Source organism: Lolium rigidum, chromosome 7 (assembly GCF_022539505.1).
Source record: "Lolium rigidum isolate FL_2022 chromosome 7, APGP_CSIRO_Lrig_0.1, whole genome shotgun sequence".
NCBI classification, from domain to species: Eukaryota; Viridiplantae; Streptophyta; class Magnoliopsida; order Poales; family Poaceae; genus Lolium; species Lolium rigidum.
Window position 1 is genome coordinate 325,734,772 of NC_061514.1, and position 12,207 is coordinate 325,746,978.

General features: G+C 46.7%; 1 protein-coding gene and 1 long non-coding RNA gene across 3 annotated transcripts; one reads left to right on the plus strand and one right to left on the minus strand.

The window, feature by feature from the left end:
- Window positions 1–5,089: 5,089 nt before the first annotated feature.
- Window positions 5,090–11,144, minus strand: LOC124669804. Its single transcript, XR_006992332.1, has 2 exons — window positions 10,420–11,144; window positions 5,090–5,529 (listed from the first exon to the last, which is right to left on the minus strand). It is a non-coding gene; the product is annotated as an uncharacterized LOC124669804 (long non-coding RNA).
- LOC124669803 lies at window positions 7,781–9,825 on the plus strand. 2 transcript variants are annotated; one of them, XM_047206349.1, is made up of 6 exons: window positions 7,781–8,143; window positions 8,216–8,389; window positions 8,545–8,795; window positions 8,896–8,938; window positions 9,025–9,120; window positions 9,207–9,825. In XM_047206349.1, exons 3-6 carry the CDS (start codon window positions 8,572–8,574, stop codon window positions 9,537–9,539), a joined length of 696 nt encoding a protein of 231 aa, XP_047062305.1. In that variant the 5' UTR covers window positions 7,781–8,143; window positions 8,216–8,389; window positions 8,545–8,571; the 3' UTR covers window positions 9,540–9,825. The 2 variants fall into 2 exon arrangements, with proteins under 2 accessions (XP_047062305.1, XP_047062303.1); XM_047206347.1 differs by having other exon boundaries at window positions 7,782–8,143; window positions 8,863–8,938.
- Window positions 11,145–12,207: the final 1,063 nt, after the last annotated feature.

The window sequence follows — 12,207 nt, forward strand, 5'->3', positions numbered from 1 at the left end:
TGTCGTCGTTGTCGAGCATGCCACACCCTTTATTGGCTTGGGTTTTCCAATTTGGTTGTGTGTTTCATGGTGACCCCATGGTCGGGAGGTGCCGAAACAAGGGTTTTTGGGGCAAAAGCGGTCTAACTTGGCCTAAAACTGGCAAACCACCTTCGATTGGGCATATATTTGGCACACTAGTGCATGGTGGCATGCCACACCCTTTTTGGCTTGGGTTTTCCAATTTGGTTGTGTGTTTCATGGTGACCCATGGTCGGGAGGTGCCGAAACAAGGGTTTTTGGGGCAAAAGCGGTCTGACTTGGCCTAAAACCGGCAAACCACCTTCGATTGGGCATATATTTGGCACACTAGTGCATGGTGGCATGCCACACACTTTTTGGCTTCGGTTTTCCAATTTGGTTGTGTGTTTCATGGTGACCCATGGTCGGGAGGTGCCGAAACAAGGGTTTTTGGGGCCAAAGCGATCTAACTTGGCCTACAAATGGCAAACCACATTGTATTGGGCATGTATTTGGCACACTTATGCATGGTGGCATGTCGCACCCTTTTTTGGCTTGGGTTTTCCAATTTGGTTGTGTGTTTCATGGTGACCCATGGTCGGGAGGTGCCGAAACAAGGGTTTTTGGGGCCAAAGCGGTCTAACTTGGCCTACAACTGGCAAACCACATTGGATTGGGCATGTATTTGGCACACTTGTGCATGGTGGCATGTCGCACCCTTTTTTGGCTTGGGTTTTCCAATTTGGTTGTGTGTTTCATGGTGACCCATGGTCGGGAGGTACCGAAACAAGGGTTTTTGGGGCAAAAGCGGTCTGACTTGGCCTAAAACTGGCAAACCACCTTCGATTGGGCATATATTTGGCACACTAGTGCATGGTGGCATTCCACACCCTTTTTTGGCTTGGGTTTTCCAATTTGGTTGTGTGTTTCATGGTGACCCATGGTCGGGAGGTGCCGAAACAAGGGTTTTTGGGGCAAAAGCGGTCTGACTTGGCCTAAAACCGGCAAACCACCTTCGATTGGGCATATATTTGGCACACTAGTGCATGGTGGCATGCCACACACTTTTTGGCTTGGGTTTTCCAATTTGGTTGTGTGTTTCATGGTGACCCATGGTCGGGAGGTGCCGAAACAAGGGTTTTTGGGGCCAAAGCGATCTAACTTGGCCTACAAATGGCAAACCACATTGTATTGGGCATGTATTTGGCACACTTATGCATGGTGGCATGTCGCACCCTTTTTTGGCTTGGGTTTTCCAATTTGGTTGTGTGTTTCATGGTGACCCACGGTCGGGAGGTACCGAAACAAGGGTTTTTGGGGCCAAAGCGGTCTAACTTGGCCTACAACTGGCAAACCACATTGGATTGGGCATGTATTTGGCACACTTGTGCATGGTGGCATGTCGCACCCTTTTTTGGCTTGGGTTTTCCAATTTGGTTGTGTGTTTCATGGTGACCCATGGTTGGGAGGTGCCGAAACAAGGGTTTTTGGGGCAAAAGCGGTCTGACTTGGCCTAAAACTGGCAAACCACCTTCGATTGGGCATATATTTGGCACACTAGTGCATGGTGGCATTCCACACCCTTTTTTGGCTTGGGTTTTCCAATTTGGTTGTGTGTTTCATGGTGACCCATGGTCGGGAGGTGCCGAAACAAGGGTTTTTGGGGCAAAAGCGGTCTGACTTGGCCTAAAACTGGCAAACCACCTTCGATTGGGCATATATTTGGCACACTAGTGCATGGTGGCATGACACACACTTTTTTGCCTTGGGTTTTCCAATTTGGTTGTGTGTTTCAAGGTGACCCATGGTCGGGAGGTGCCGAAACAAGGGTTTTTGGGGCAAAAGCGGTCTGACTTGGCCTAAAACTGGCAAACCACCTTCGATTGGGCATATATTTGGCACACTAGTGCATGGTGTCATGTCACACCATTTTTTGGCTTGGGTTTTCCAATTTGGTTGTGTGTTTCATGGTGACCCATGGTCGGGAGGTGCCGAAACAAGGGTTTTTGGGGCAAAAGCGGTCTGACTTGGCCTAAAACTGGCAAACCACCTTCGATTGGGCATATATTTGGCACACTAGTGCATGGTGGCATGCCACACACTTTTTTGGCTTGGGTTTTCCAATTTGGTTGTGTGTTTCAAGGTGACCCATGGTCGGGAGGTGCCGAAACAAGGGTTTTTGGGGCAAAAGCGGTCTGACTTGGCCTAAAACTGGCAAACCACCTTCGATTGGGCATATATTTGGCACACTAGTGCATGGTGTCATGTCACACCATTTTTTGGCTTGGGTTTTCCAATTTGGTTGTGTGTTTCATGGTGACCCATGGTCGGGAGGTGCCGAAACAAGGGTTTTTGGGGCAAAAGCGGTCCGACTTGGCCTAAAACCGGCAAACCACCTTCGATTGGGCATATATTTGGCACACTAGTGCATGGTGTCATGTCACACCATTTTTTGGCTTGGGTTTTCCAATTTGGTTGTGTGTTTCATGGTGACCCATGGTCGGGAGGTGCCGAAACAAGGGTTTTTGGGGCAAAAGCGGTCTGACTTGGCCTAAAACTGGCAAACCACCTTCGATTGGACATATATTTGGCACACTAGTGCATGGTGTCATTCCACACCCTTTTTTGGCTTGGGTTTTCCAATTTGTTTGTATGTTTCATGGTGACCCATGGTCGGGAGGTGCCGAAACAAGGGTTTTTGGGGCAAAAGCGGTCTGACTTGGCCTAAAACTGGCAAACCACCTTCGTTTGGGCATATATTTGGCACACTAGTGCATGGTGGCATGCCACACACTTTTTTGGCTTGGGTTTTCCAATTTTTTTGTGTGTTTCATGGTGACCCATGGTCGGGAGGTGCCGAAACAAGGGTTTTTGGGGCAAAAGCGGTCTGACTTGGCCTAAAACTGGCAAACCACCTTCGATTGGGCATATATTTGGCACACTTGTGCATGGTGGCATGCCACACAATTTTTTGGCTTGGGTTTTCCAATTTGGTTGTGTGTTTCATGGTGACCCATGGTCGGGAGGTGCCGAAACAAGGGTTTTTGGGGCAAAAGCGGTCTGACTTGGCCTAAAACTGGCAAACCACCTTCGATTGGGCATATATTTGGCACACTAGTGCATGGTGTCATTCCACACCCTTTTTTGGCTTGGGTTTTCCAATTTGTTTGTATGTTTCATGGTGACCCATGGTCGGGAGGTGCCGAAACAAGGGTTTTTGGGGCAAAAGCGGTCTGACTTGGCCTAAAACTGGCAAACCACCTTCGTTTGGGCATATATTTGGCACACTAGTGCATGGTGGCATGCCACACACTTTTTTGGCTTGGGTTTTCCAATTTGTTTGTGTGTTTCATGGTGACCCATGGTCGGGAGGTGCCGAAACAAGGGTTTTTGGGGCAAAAGCGGTCTGACTTGGCCTAAAACTGGCAAACCACCTTCGATTGGGCATATATTTGGCACACTTGTGCATGGTGGCATGCCACACACTTTTTTGGCTTGGGTTTTCCAATTTGGTTGTGTGTTTCATGGTGACCCATGGTCGGGAGGTGCCGAAACAAGGGTTTTTGGGGCAAAAGCGGTCTGACTTGGCCTAAAACTGGCAAACCACCTTCGATTGGGCATATATTTGGCACACTAGTGCATGGTGGCATGCCACACACTTTTTTGGCTTGGGTTTTCCAATTTGGTTGTGTGTTTCATGGTGACCCATGGTCGGGAGGTGCCGAAACAAGGGTTTTTGGGGCCAAAGCGATCTAACTTGGCCTACAAATGGCAAACCACATTGTATTGGGCATGTATTTGGCACACTTATGCATGGTGGCATGTCGCACCCTTTTTTGGCTTGGGTTTTCCAATTTGGTTGTGTGTTTCATGGTGACCCACGGTCGGGAGGTACCGAAACAAGGGTTTTTGGGGCCAAAGCGGTCTAACTTGGCCTACAACTGGCAAACCACATTGGATTGGGCATGTATTTGGCACACTAGTGCATGGTGGCATTCCACACCCTTTTTTGGCTTGGGTTTTCCAATTTGGTTGTGTGTTTCATGGTGACCCATGGTCGGGAGGTGCCGAAACAAGGGTTTTTGGGGCAAAAGCGGTCTGACTTGGCCTAAAACTGGCAAACCACCTTCGATTGGGCATATATTTGGCACACTAGTGCATGGTGGAATTCCACACCCTTTTTTGGCTTGGGTTTTCCAATTTGGTTGTGTGTTTCAAGGTGACCCATGGTCGGGAGGTGCCGAAACAAGGGTTTTTGGGGCCAAAGCGGTCTGACTTGGCCTAAAAATGGCAAACCACCTTGGATTGGGCATATATTTGGCACACTTGTGCATGGTATCATGTCGCAACCTTTTTTGGCTTGGGTTTTCCAATTTGGTTGTGTGTTTCATGGTGACCCCATGGTCGGGAGGTGCCGAAACAAGGGTTTTTGGTGCCAAAGCGGTCTAACTTGGCCTAAAAATGGCAAACCACCTTCGATTGGGCATATATTTGGCACACTAGTGCATGGTGGCATGCCACACCCTTTTTTGGCTTGGGTTTTCCAATTTGGTTATGTGTTTCATGGTGACCCATGGTCGGGAGGTGCCGAAATAAGGATTTTTGGGGCAAAAACGGTCTAACTTGGCCTAAAACTGGCAAACTACCTTCGATTGGGCGAAACAAAAGGCCCACGGTCTTATTTTCCATGAAGCCTTCCAGAAGTCCGAAGAGGAGACGAATAGGGGCGTCGAGACGGCCACACTTTGCCCGTCCGCGTGACGTCCGCAGAGATGCATCCGAGGCGCATATTTGAGCCATGTTTGCATCGACACGGACGACAAACAGTCGCTCAGTGTCTGTTTCCGTCGCGCCGTTGGACATGCCCTCATGGTCACCCCACGGTAGGAAGGAGCCGAAACATGGGTTTTGGGGGCCAAATTCTAAATATTATTTTTTTGTAATATTATATCGTTACATAATATTTTGGCTCCGATGGAGTATATATCGTTACATAAAAAAACCGACCTTGTCTTCTGGGCGACGATCGTCGGAGACGTGGGCGAGCGACTTGGAAGGACGTTTGGGATATAGGCGGGCAAAGTGGAGACGACGGTTTACATCAACGAAAATAGAGGAACTACTTCCATTAAGCGCGATCGTACACAAATCAAAACAAATACTAGTACGTGAGGAGTGGACATATGACAACTGCCTCCCGCAAGCATCACGATTCGTACCCATTTCTCTCTTCTCACTTTTAACAGGACTGGAAGTTCGCATCGGAATGAACAAGAGGACAACCCGGCGTCCTCTGATTGCTCCCCTCCACGCGGCACAGGACCTCACTCGGCCGCACCGCCTCACTGATTAGCTCCGGCAACTTACCACAGCGGTGTGGTCTTCACCCTGTAAGCTCTTCTCAACTGTCTGTTCTTCCTCATCTACCTGAGACACCCATCATTCTTCACCTGCAAACCCATCTCTCTTGTACGCACAGTTTCGGTTTAAGGATTCAGATGCTAATCCATCAGTCGACAACAACCTAAACTGTAGTAACCAAGTAAACCAATGAGTTCATCTAAGAAATTTGGATAAGAATAATTACAACAAATAATGTAAAGACGCATCCATATGCAGACTAGAGAGAAATAGGTAACTTAGAAGGAAGCGCTAAGCCTCTAACTAAGATAATCATGTAACTTTTGCAAAAAAAACTGTACTAACTTTTGCAAGAAATTAAGAGAAGGCAAACTGAATGTTCTTTTAATTGTACTTGTTCAGTCCAGATCAATGAGTACAGAACAAATTAATTAAATATGTTAAAATCAACGAAGCTAGTTTCTTTCATGTTCTCTGTACTTTGCAAATGATACTGCAAATGAACGTGTCAAACAGTAAACTTGAATCATGCTCACTAAAGTTTCGAAGTTCTTTCTCTAGGGAACAGCAAGAAATTTGAAATAAATAAATATCACAAACTGTAAACATGGGATGGGTGTGACCAAATTAATACTATACTGATGCAAGCAGTACACGGCAACATTCATACCATTCTGAATTAATGTTCAGTTATCTTTTTGCAGAGTAATTGTGAGAAATGGATACTTCCACTGATAGTTTTGATCGCACAGGGTTACCATTCAAAGAAGAAACAGATGACGTATATTCATGCCACTTTGCTTGAAATCTCTTGGTAAATATGACCAGATAGAGTTTTTAGTCTTACATATATTTCATGTGTGTTGCAGGAACTAGGTGTAAGACATGCAAGAATGAAGTTGGCATGCTCACCAACTAGATTTGCAAACACCATAAAAGGTTTCTCACCTGCCCACATAACGGCCATTGAAGGAAAAACCGGACTTGCAGGACTCCTAAAACTGCAGAACACGTCTCTACGACGTATTATGCTAGTGAGGATTGCCAAGCGATACAACAGAGATAAGAAAACTATTTGGATCCGTGGTAAGGATATTCCTATAACCGAAACGGACGTGGCCCAAATAATGGATCTTCCGACACAAGGGGAGGATATAAACCTCCGCACAAAAGGATCAGAAAACACAGATTTGTTTAATGCTTACCAATCAAACGGCAAACTTATGGTGTCTGTCCTTGAGAAGCAGATTAGAAGCTCCACAGATCCTGATGATCACTTCATTAGAAAATTTGTTTTGTATGCCATTGGCACTATTTTAGCACCCTCAGCAAATGACTATGTGGATCGCAAATATTTGACCCTTGTTGAGAATGTGGCAGATATTCCCAGTTTTAACTGGGGGTGTTTCACACTCACTCACTTGTTGGATTCCATCCTAAAATTTCAATACCTAGATCAAACTTCTCTTCAGGGAAATTTACCCTTGCTGCAAGTAAGTGACATAACAGTAGCTCACGTTCAATGCATCAACCATACAAATATCCTTATGCTGCATCACTCCTCACACATTAACTAATGTTTCATGCAGGTTTGGTACTGGGAGCACCTCCGTGCTGGGGCGGCTTCTTATTCTCCTAGACCACCTCCGCTGATGGCGCGATGGGATGAAGCCAACGCAACCTTAAGAACGACGGCTTATGCTCTTGGAGGACCAGATCGAGGAGATGTGCTTTTCTATACATAAGTATTTCATTTTAGCTTATTAATTTCTTATGACTGATGTGCGGTACCTTTTGCAAGGTTGTCATGAACATTTGCCATGAGAATGGACGGCGCAACGTTACCAATGCTCATCCTACCATGGCAACAAAAGGAGAGAGGCATGCGGATGCACATTTCAGCTATGAAGCACAGCCAGCATATCAGGGCATAAGCAACCAACAAGTAAGTCCATCAAAGGCACATCCTGTTCAATACCACAGATAAGCTAACACTCAACTAACTCATTAACCTTCATCCACAATGTGTTGTTATTTATGTCATAGATGGACTTCATAATGCAAACTATCTCAAAGCATCGCCAAGAACTCGAGAAAAAAATAGGCAGACAACTATTTGACATGGAGCACAAAATTGACTCCAGAATTCTCGAATTGACTGATGAGGTAGGCGAAATTAGGACTGAAAACGCTGCTCAAACTAGGTTGTCTAGGGTGGAGGACGAACTTCTTCAGGTCAAAAGGGAATTCCAGGTATCTATACTGGAACATCAATTTTACAAGCATCTTTCTATATATAGATATATTATGTATTTTGTGGTACAGAGATTCAGATGCATGGTTGATGCCAGCACGCAATCAATGTTTACGGCTGCATATGTCCAGGTGATAATTGTAGTCCTAGACCTTGCTAATATGAATGGATTTCTGATCAATGAACAATTTTTTTTGGTAGAAAGAAGGCAATGTTAGAGACGACAGGTTATCACCAAATCCTCCGTTCGATGCATCTACAAGATCAACAGGTCAGGCTGCTGCAACAACACCCGCTGGTGATCACGTGGTGCAAAACAAGCCATTGGAGAAAGATGTCACCGACCAAACCACACCATCTCCAAAGCCTGTATTCGACAATGATTACAAGTTGACGGACGAAGACATAGAGGTGGCAGCTTTCCTCCGCCAAAGTTACGAAGATGCTGATGTAGTTGACGTCGGAGAGACGGTGCTTAAAGTTCATCACCTAAAGCAAAATGTCATAAAAAAATTCATTTTCGATGAGGTATGCCCCTTGCATTGCTTCTCGTTGAACTATTCCAACCGGTGGCATGTTGCCTGATCGCGGATTTTGCAGGTTATTCATGCATATGCCCACATTAGTAATATAGAGACTGATACTACATCAGTTCTATACCCCAAAGATACCAGGAAGCTGTTACAATCATACGGAGGTACTGCTCGGGCACATGGTCCCAGCGAAAGCAATTGGCTTGCTCGTATAGCAAAAAAATGTGTGGGACGCCGAACGGTATGTGTGTTTCCTGACTTTCCTACTTCACAAACTTTCTTATTTCATAATCACAAACTACATGCAACAGTTCATCTAGTCGGTCCCATCAAACTTTATTTTATTTGCATATCAAAATGCTTGCCTATACTGAGACTGCGCTAATTTTGCGGCAGGTTCGAATCCCGTTCAATGTAAACAATATGCACTGGCATCTACTTGTGTTGAATTTCGACAAAGAAGAGATTCAAGTCCTCAACTCTCTGCCGCTTATTCGTGACGAGGCCAAAGAAACTACACTGGTGGAGTGCATTCAGACATGCATCATAGAAGCAGTCCAGGGCGGCTTGGTACAAACACCAGGTCCCATCAACATTACAGAGTGGAAGAAAGTATGCTATACAAACATCCCACAACAGGAGGATGGGTAAGTATTGAATTCTACATTATTTTCCACCTACAGAATAGTACTGAACTTTAACTATACATTTCAGCTATTCTTGCGGGTCATACACTCTGAAATACATGTTGTATTGGGACGGGGAAAAGATGACCGATGATTTCACACAGGTGAGCGGAACACTAATTTTATTTTCTACCCTTTACTTACTATGCCTACGTCGCCATGCTAACATATGCGTTGCTACCACATTCAGGCACAAATTCATATTTTCAACTGGAAAATATGTACAAGCCTTCTACGTTCAGATTGTAACACGCTTCGACTAGAATCCTATGAGAAACCTATACTGGTTAGTCCGACACAACTGTCTTTTCAATTCAGCAAAATCTTCCATGTTTGCACAGTACAACTAACATACCGGTTTCTGCTCTACAGAAGAAGGCCTACAAAGCTAGAATGGCAAAGCTTGACAAAGACAATGCTGCAGATGATGACATCCAGGTAATCAGCAATCCAAATGATGCCAGCAAAAATGAAGAAAGCCCTCCAAATGATGCCAGCATAAAGGAAATCAGCCCTCCAAGGCCAATTGGCAGCCAAAAGCGGAAACGCGGGCGTCCAAGGAAGATTGAAACTCTTAAACCTACTAATCCTGTAAAGGATCAATATAAATTAACCACAGATGCTGTCACTGGGCTTGTGGAGGGAAGAGCACGCAGGAAATCAAATCCTGGGCCCCAACAGGTGAGCCCATACAAGGAACTATGAAACTCACAGGGAGTGGCTGTCAAGGGTAGTTTCAGATGAGCTGCTCTTATAGCATGTGACAATTTAGACACAGTTATGTTCTTCAATCTATGCCTATACTTAAGTTCTGCCATTTTGTCATATTGCTGGTAAACTTTGTAATTTTAAGTTCGAAACGATCTGGAGAGTTGTTACATTTTAATGTAAGCCATTTGTTTGGCTTGACTATTCTACATGACTACTCAATGCTGCAGTGTTGTTGGTGTGTTATTCAAAATTATCCTCGAATCTCGAGTTAAGCGGAACTTGCCTTAGTCTCCTTCTGTTCTCCCTTGTCATCAACCATTATGAGCTTTGGTGAAGACCCATAAGCATATCGCAATGAGCAATATACAAGTACAGTGCTATATTGTGTGTTTACTGCTCAACTGCTCATTATCAGCCTTAAAACCATCATTTAACATCCTAAAGAACAAGTTCTATAATCTTGTGGAATGTCAAAAATTAAAGATAAACATATGCCATGCATGTCCAATAAATCAATAGATACCATGATACACTTAGCCTAATTATTTACTGCTAAAACTTATTCTTAAATTAGTCGATGGCAATCAGGCCCAGATGGCAATCAACAGGTAGTACGATCAATTCGTGCTTAACCAACACTTCACAGTGGTTCTATTCTTAAAGCAAATGGCATTCACAGTAGTAGTGAATGTCAGCAAATGAGTTTGAAACTATACGCTCTATAATTCTAGATACAGGAGGATAAATCAACGAACACTAGCTTCATCCAGGACGTTGATCCATTGGCCAAGCAACCATTCTTACTGCACATGGCCATCGGTACATTTGCAAGAGACGGAACCCAAAAAAAAGTGCTGCACTGGACCGGACGCACCTGATTATCATGTTCAACGCCTCCAGTACCTCCGACGCATCGAGCCGGCATCACGCGGCATCCCGGCCACCTGCAGCTTCGACACCGCCGGGTCCACCTCCTCGGCCCCCGGCGCCGCACCGGGACGCCGTCAGAGAGGCGCTCTGCCTCCGACATGTAGTGTCGAAGTCTAGTCGTCCGGCGGCCCGAATGTGGCATTTCGTCATGTTCAACACCACCAATGCCCCATGTGGCATTTCGTCAAACAGCTTCCACGCAACGTTGGCGAGGTCCACCGTCGTGTACATTCCCATCAGCAAGCTCGCGATCTACTCGTCCCACCACCCCTGGGCAGCCGTGCCGGGGACGCCGTCTCGGAGGCGCTCTAGTCGTGCGGCGGGACTGGCCACCCGCAGCTTATACGCCGCGCTCGGCAGCTACAGCCAGCACCACCTCCTCTGCCTCATCCCAGTGGTCCAACGGGGGTGAACTGGAGGTTGTTGGAGAGCTCCTGTCTCGCGGACGGTGAGGTGTGAGTGGTGTACGTCGTCCTGGGCGACGAATCCCGTACGGCGGCGCGGCCACCGGCCAGGGCGATGCTGCAGGAGATAGGGGATGGAGGTGGTGAGCGAGCGTGGATGGGTGAGCCGGCGGGGACGGGGTGGCGGTAGGAATGGAGAACAGGGGCGGCGACGGGGGGATGGGACAGGGGCGGCGGCCGCCTCCGTGGCTGAGAACAGGGGCGGCGACGGCCGACGGGGGATGGCACAGGGGTGGCCTCCGTGGCCCAGAGAGATGAGGGATGCCATCTAAACGCGAAATGACATAACTACCCTTCTGTTAAATTAAAATAAATGAATAATTCCAGTACTTTTCAGTACTTTCCAGTACTTATTTTCCAGTGCTTCCCTGTGCTACTATTTTATCCACCGTCGAATTAAACAGATTGAAGGGCTCCTAAATTCCCCAACCATAGTAAAAGTTGTAATATTCTTTTTTTCCACCGTTATGGAAGTCGCGATGATAATGTCGGCATGTCCCTTTCGCTTATCCGCCCCACTAGCTTCCTGCGTGCGTCCCCTGCCGTTTCATGCCTGTGCACCCTTCTGGTTTCCACCTTGGCCTGGCTGGCCATGGCTATAAGGGATGACACCGCAACTCGATTCCCTCGCACGCCTAGTGCCATTTCGTACCTTCGCACCCTTCTATTTAATGCATTGGGCATAGATCCACCCGAGCGAGCTGGCAATGGCACGTGCAACAATGTCGGTGGCGCAGCATTCAACGACCGAGGCATGGATGGATGTAGAACCCAATAGTGTCAATGAGCTCGATGACTTCGACGATGACGAGCTCTGGTCACATCATTCCAGACCGTTCAGCGTGAGGTGATCGTCCGCGAGTTTATTGATGGGGTATATGGTTCCCATTGTGAGCTCGAGAGGGTGGAGTTCATGGCCCCATCCAGGCTCCAGTGGTGTCGGTCCTTGTGGCCACTCGGGGAGTGGGGGGGAGGCAAGGACGGCGGCTAGTAAGGCGCACGATTGAGAGCAGTCCCATCAATCGTAGTACGCGCGCGACGATGAGTAGATACAGCCGTCGTTGTTTAGGTCAACCCTCCTATAAAAAAGATGGTTTATGTTGGCTAAATTTTAGAGAGAATTCTCTAACTTTTTTTCAAAGTCAATGACCTACGAGCTTGGATCGGATGTGGAGGATCCGTGCGCTGCTGCCCGCTACATGTCTGTGCCACGCATTTCTGTTCCAAAGTTTGGCTGGAAAAATGGGTTGGTCTGTGGCGGTAGTCGT

Excerpts from the sequence above, each read along its gene's own strand:
- LOC124669803 (XM_047206347.1), top strand. The coding sequence starts at position 8,572 with ATGCACTGGCATCTACTTGTGTTGAATTTCGACAAAGAAGAGATTCAA. Across the intron at positions 8,939-9,024 it reads TGACCGATGATTTCACACAG|GCACAAATTCATATTTTCAA; the intron begins GTGAGCGGAACA and ends TACCACATTCAG. Across the intron at positions 9,121-9,206 it reads CCTATGAGAAACCTATACTG|AAGAAGGCCTACAAAGCTAG; the intron begins GTTAGTCCGACA and ends TCTGCTCTACAG.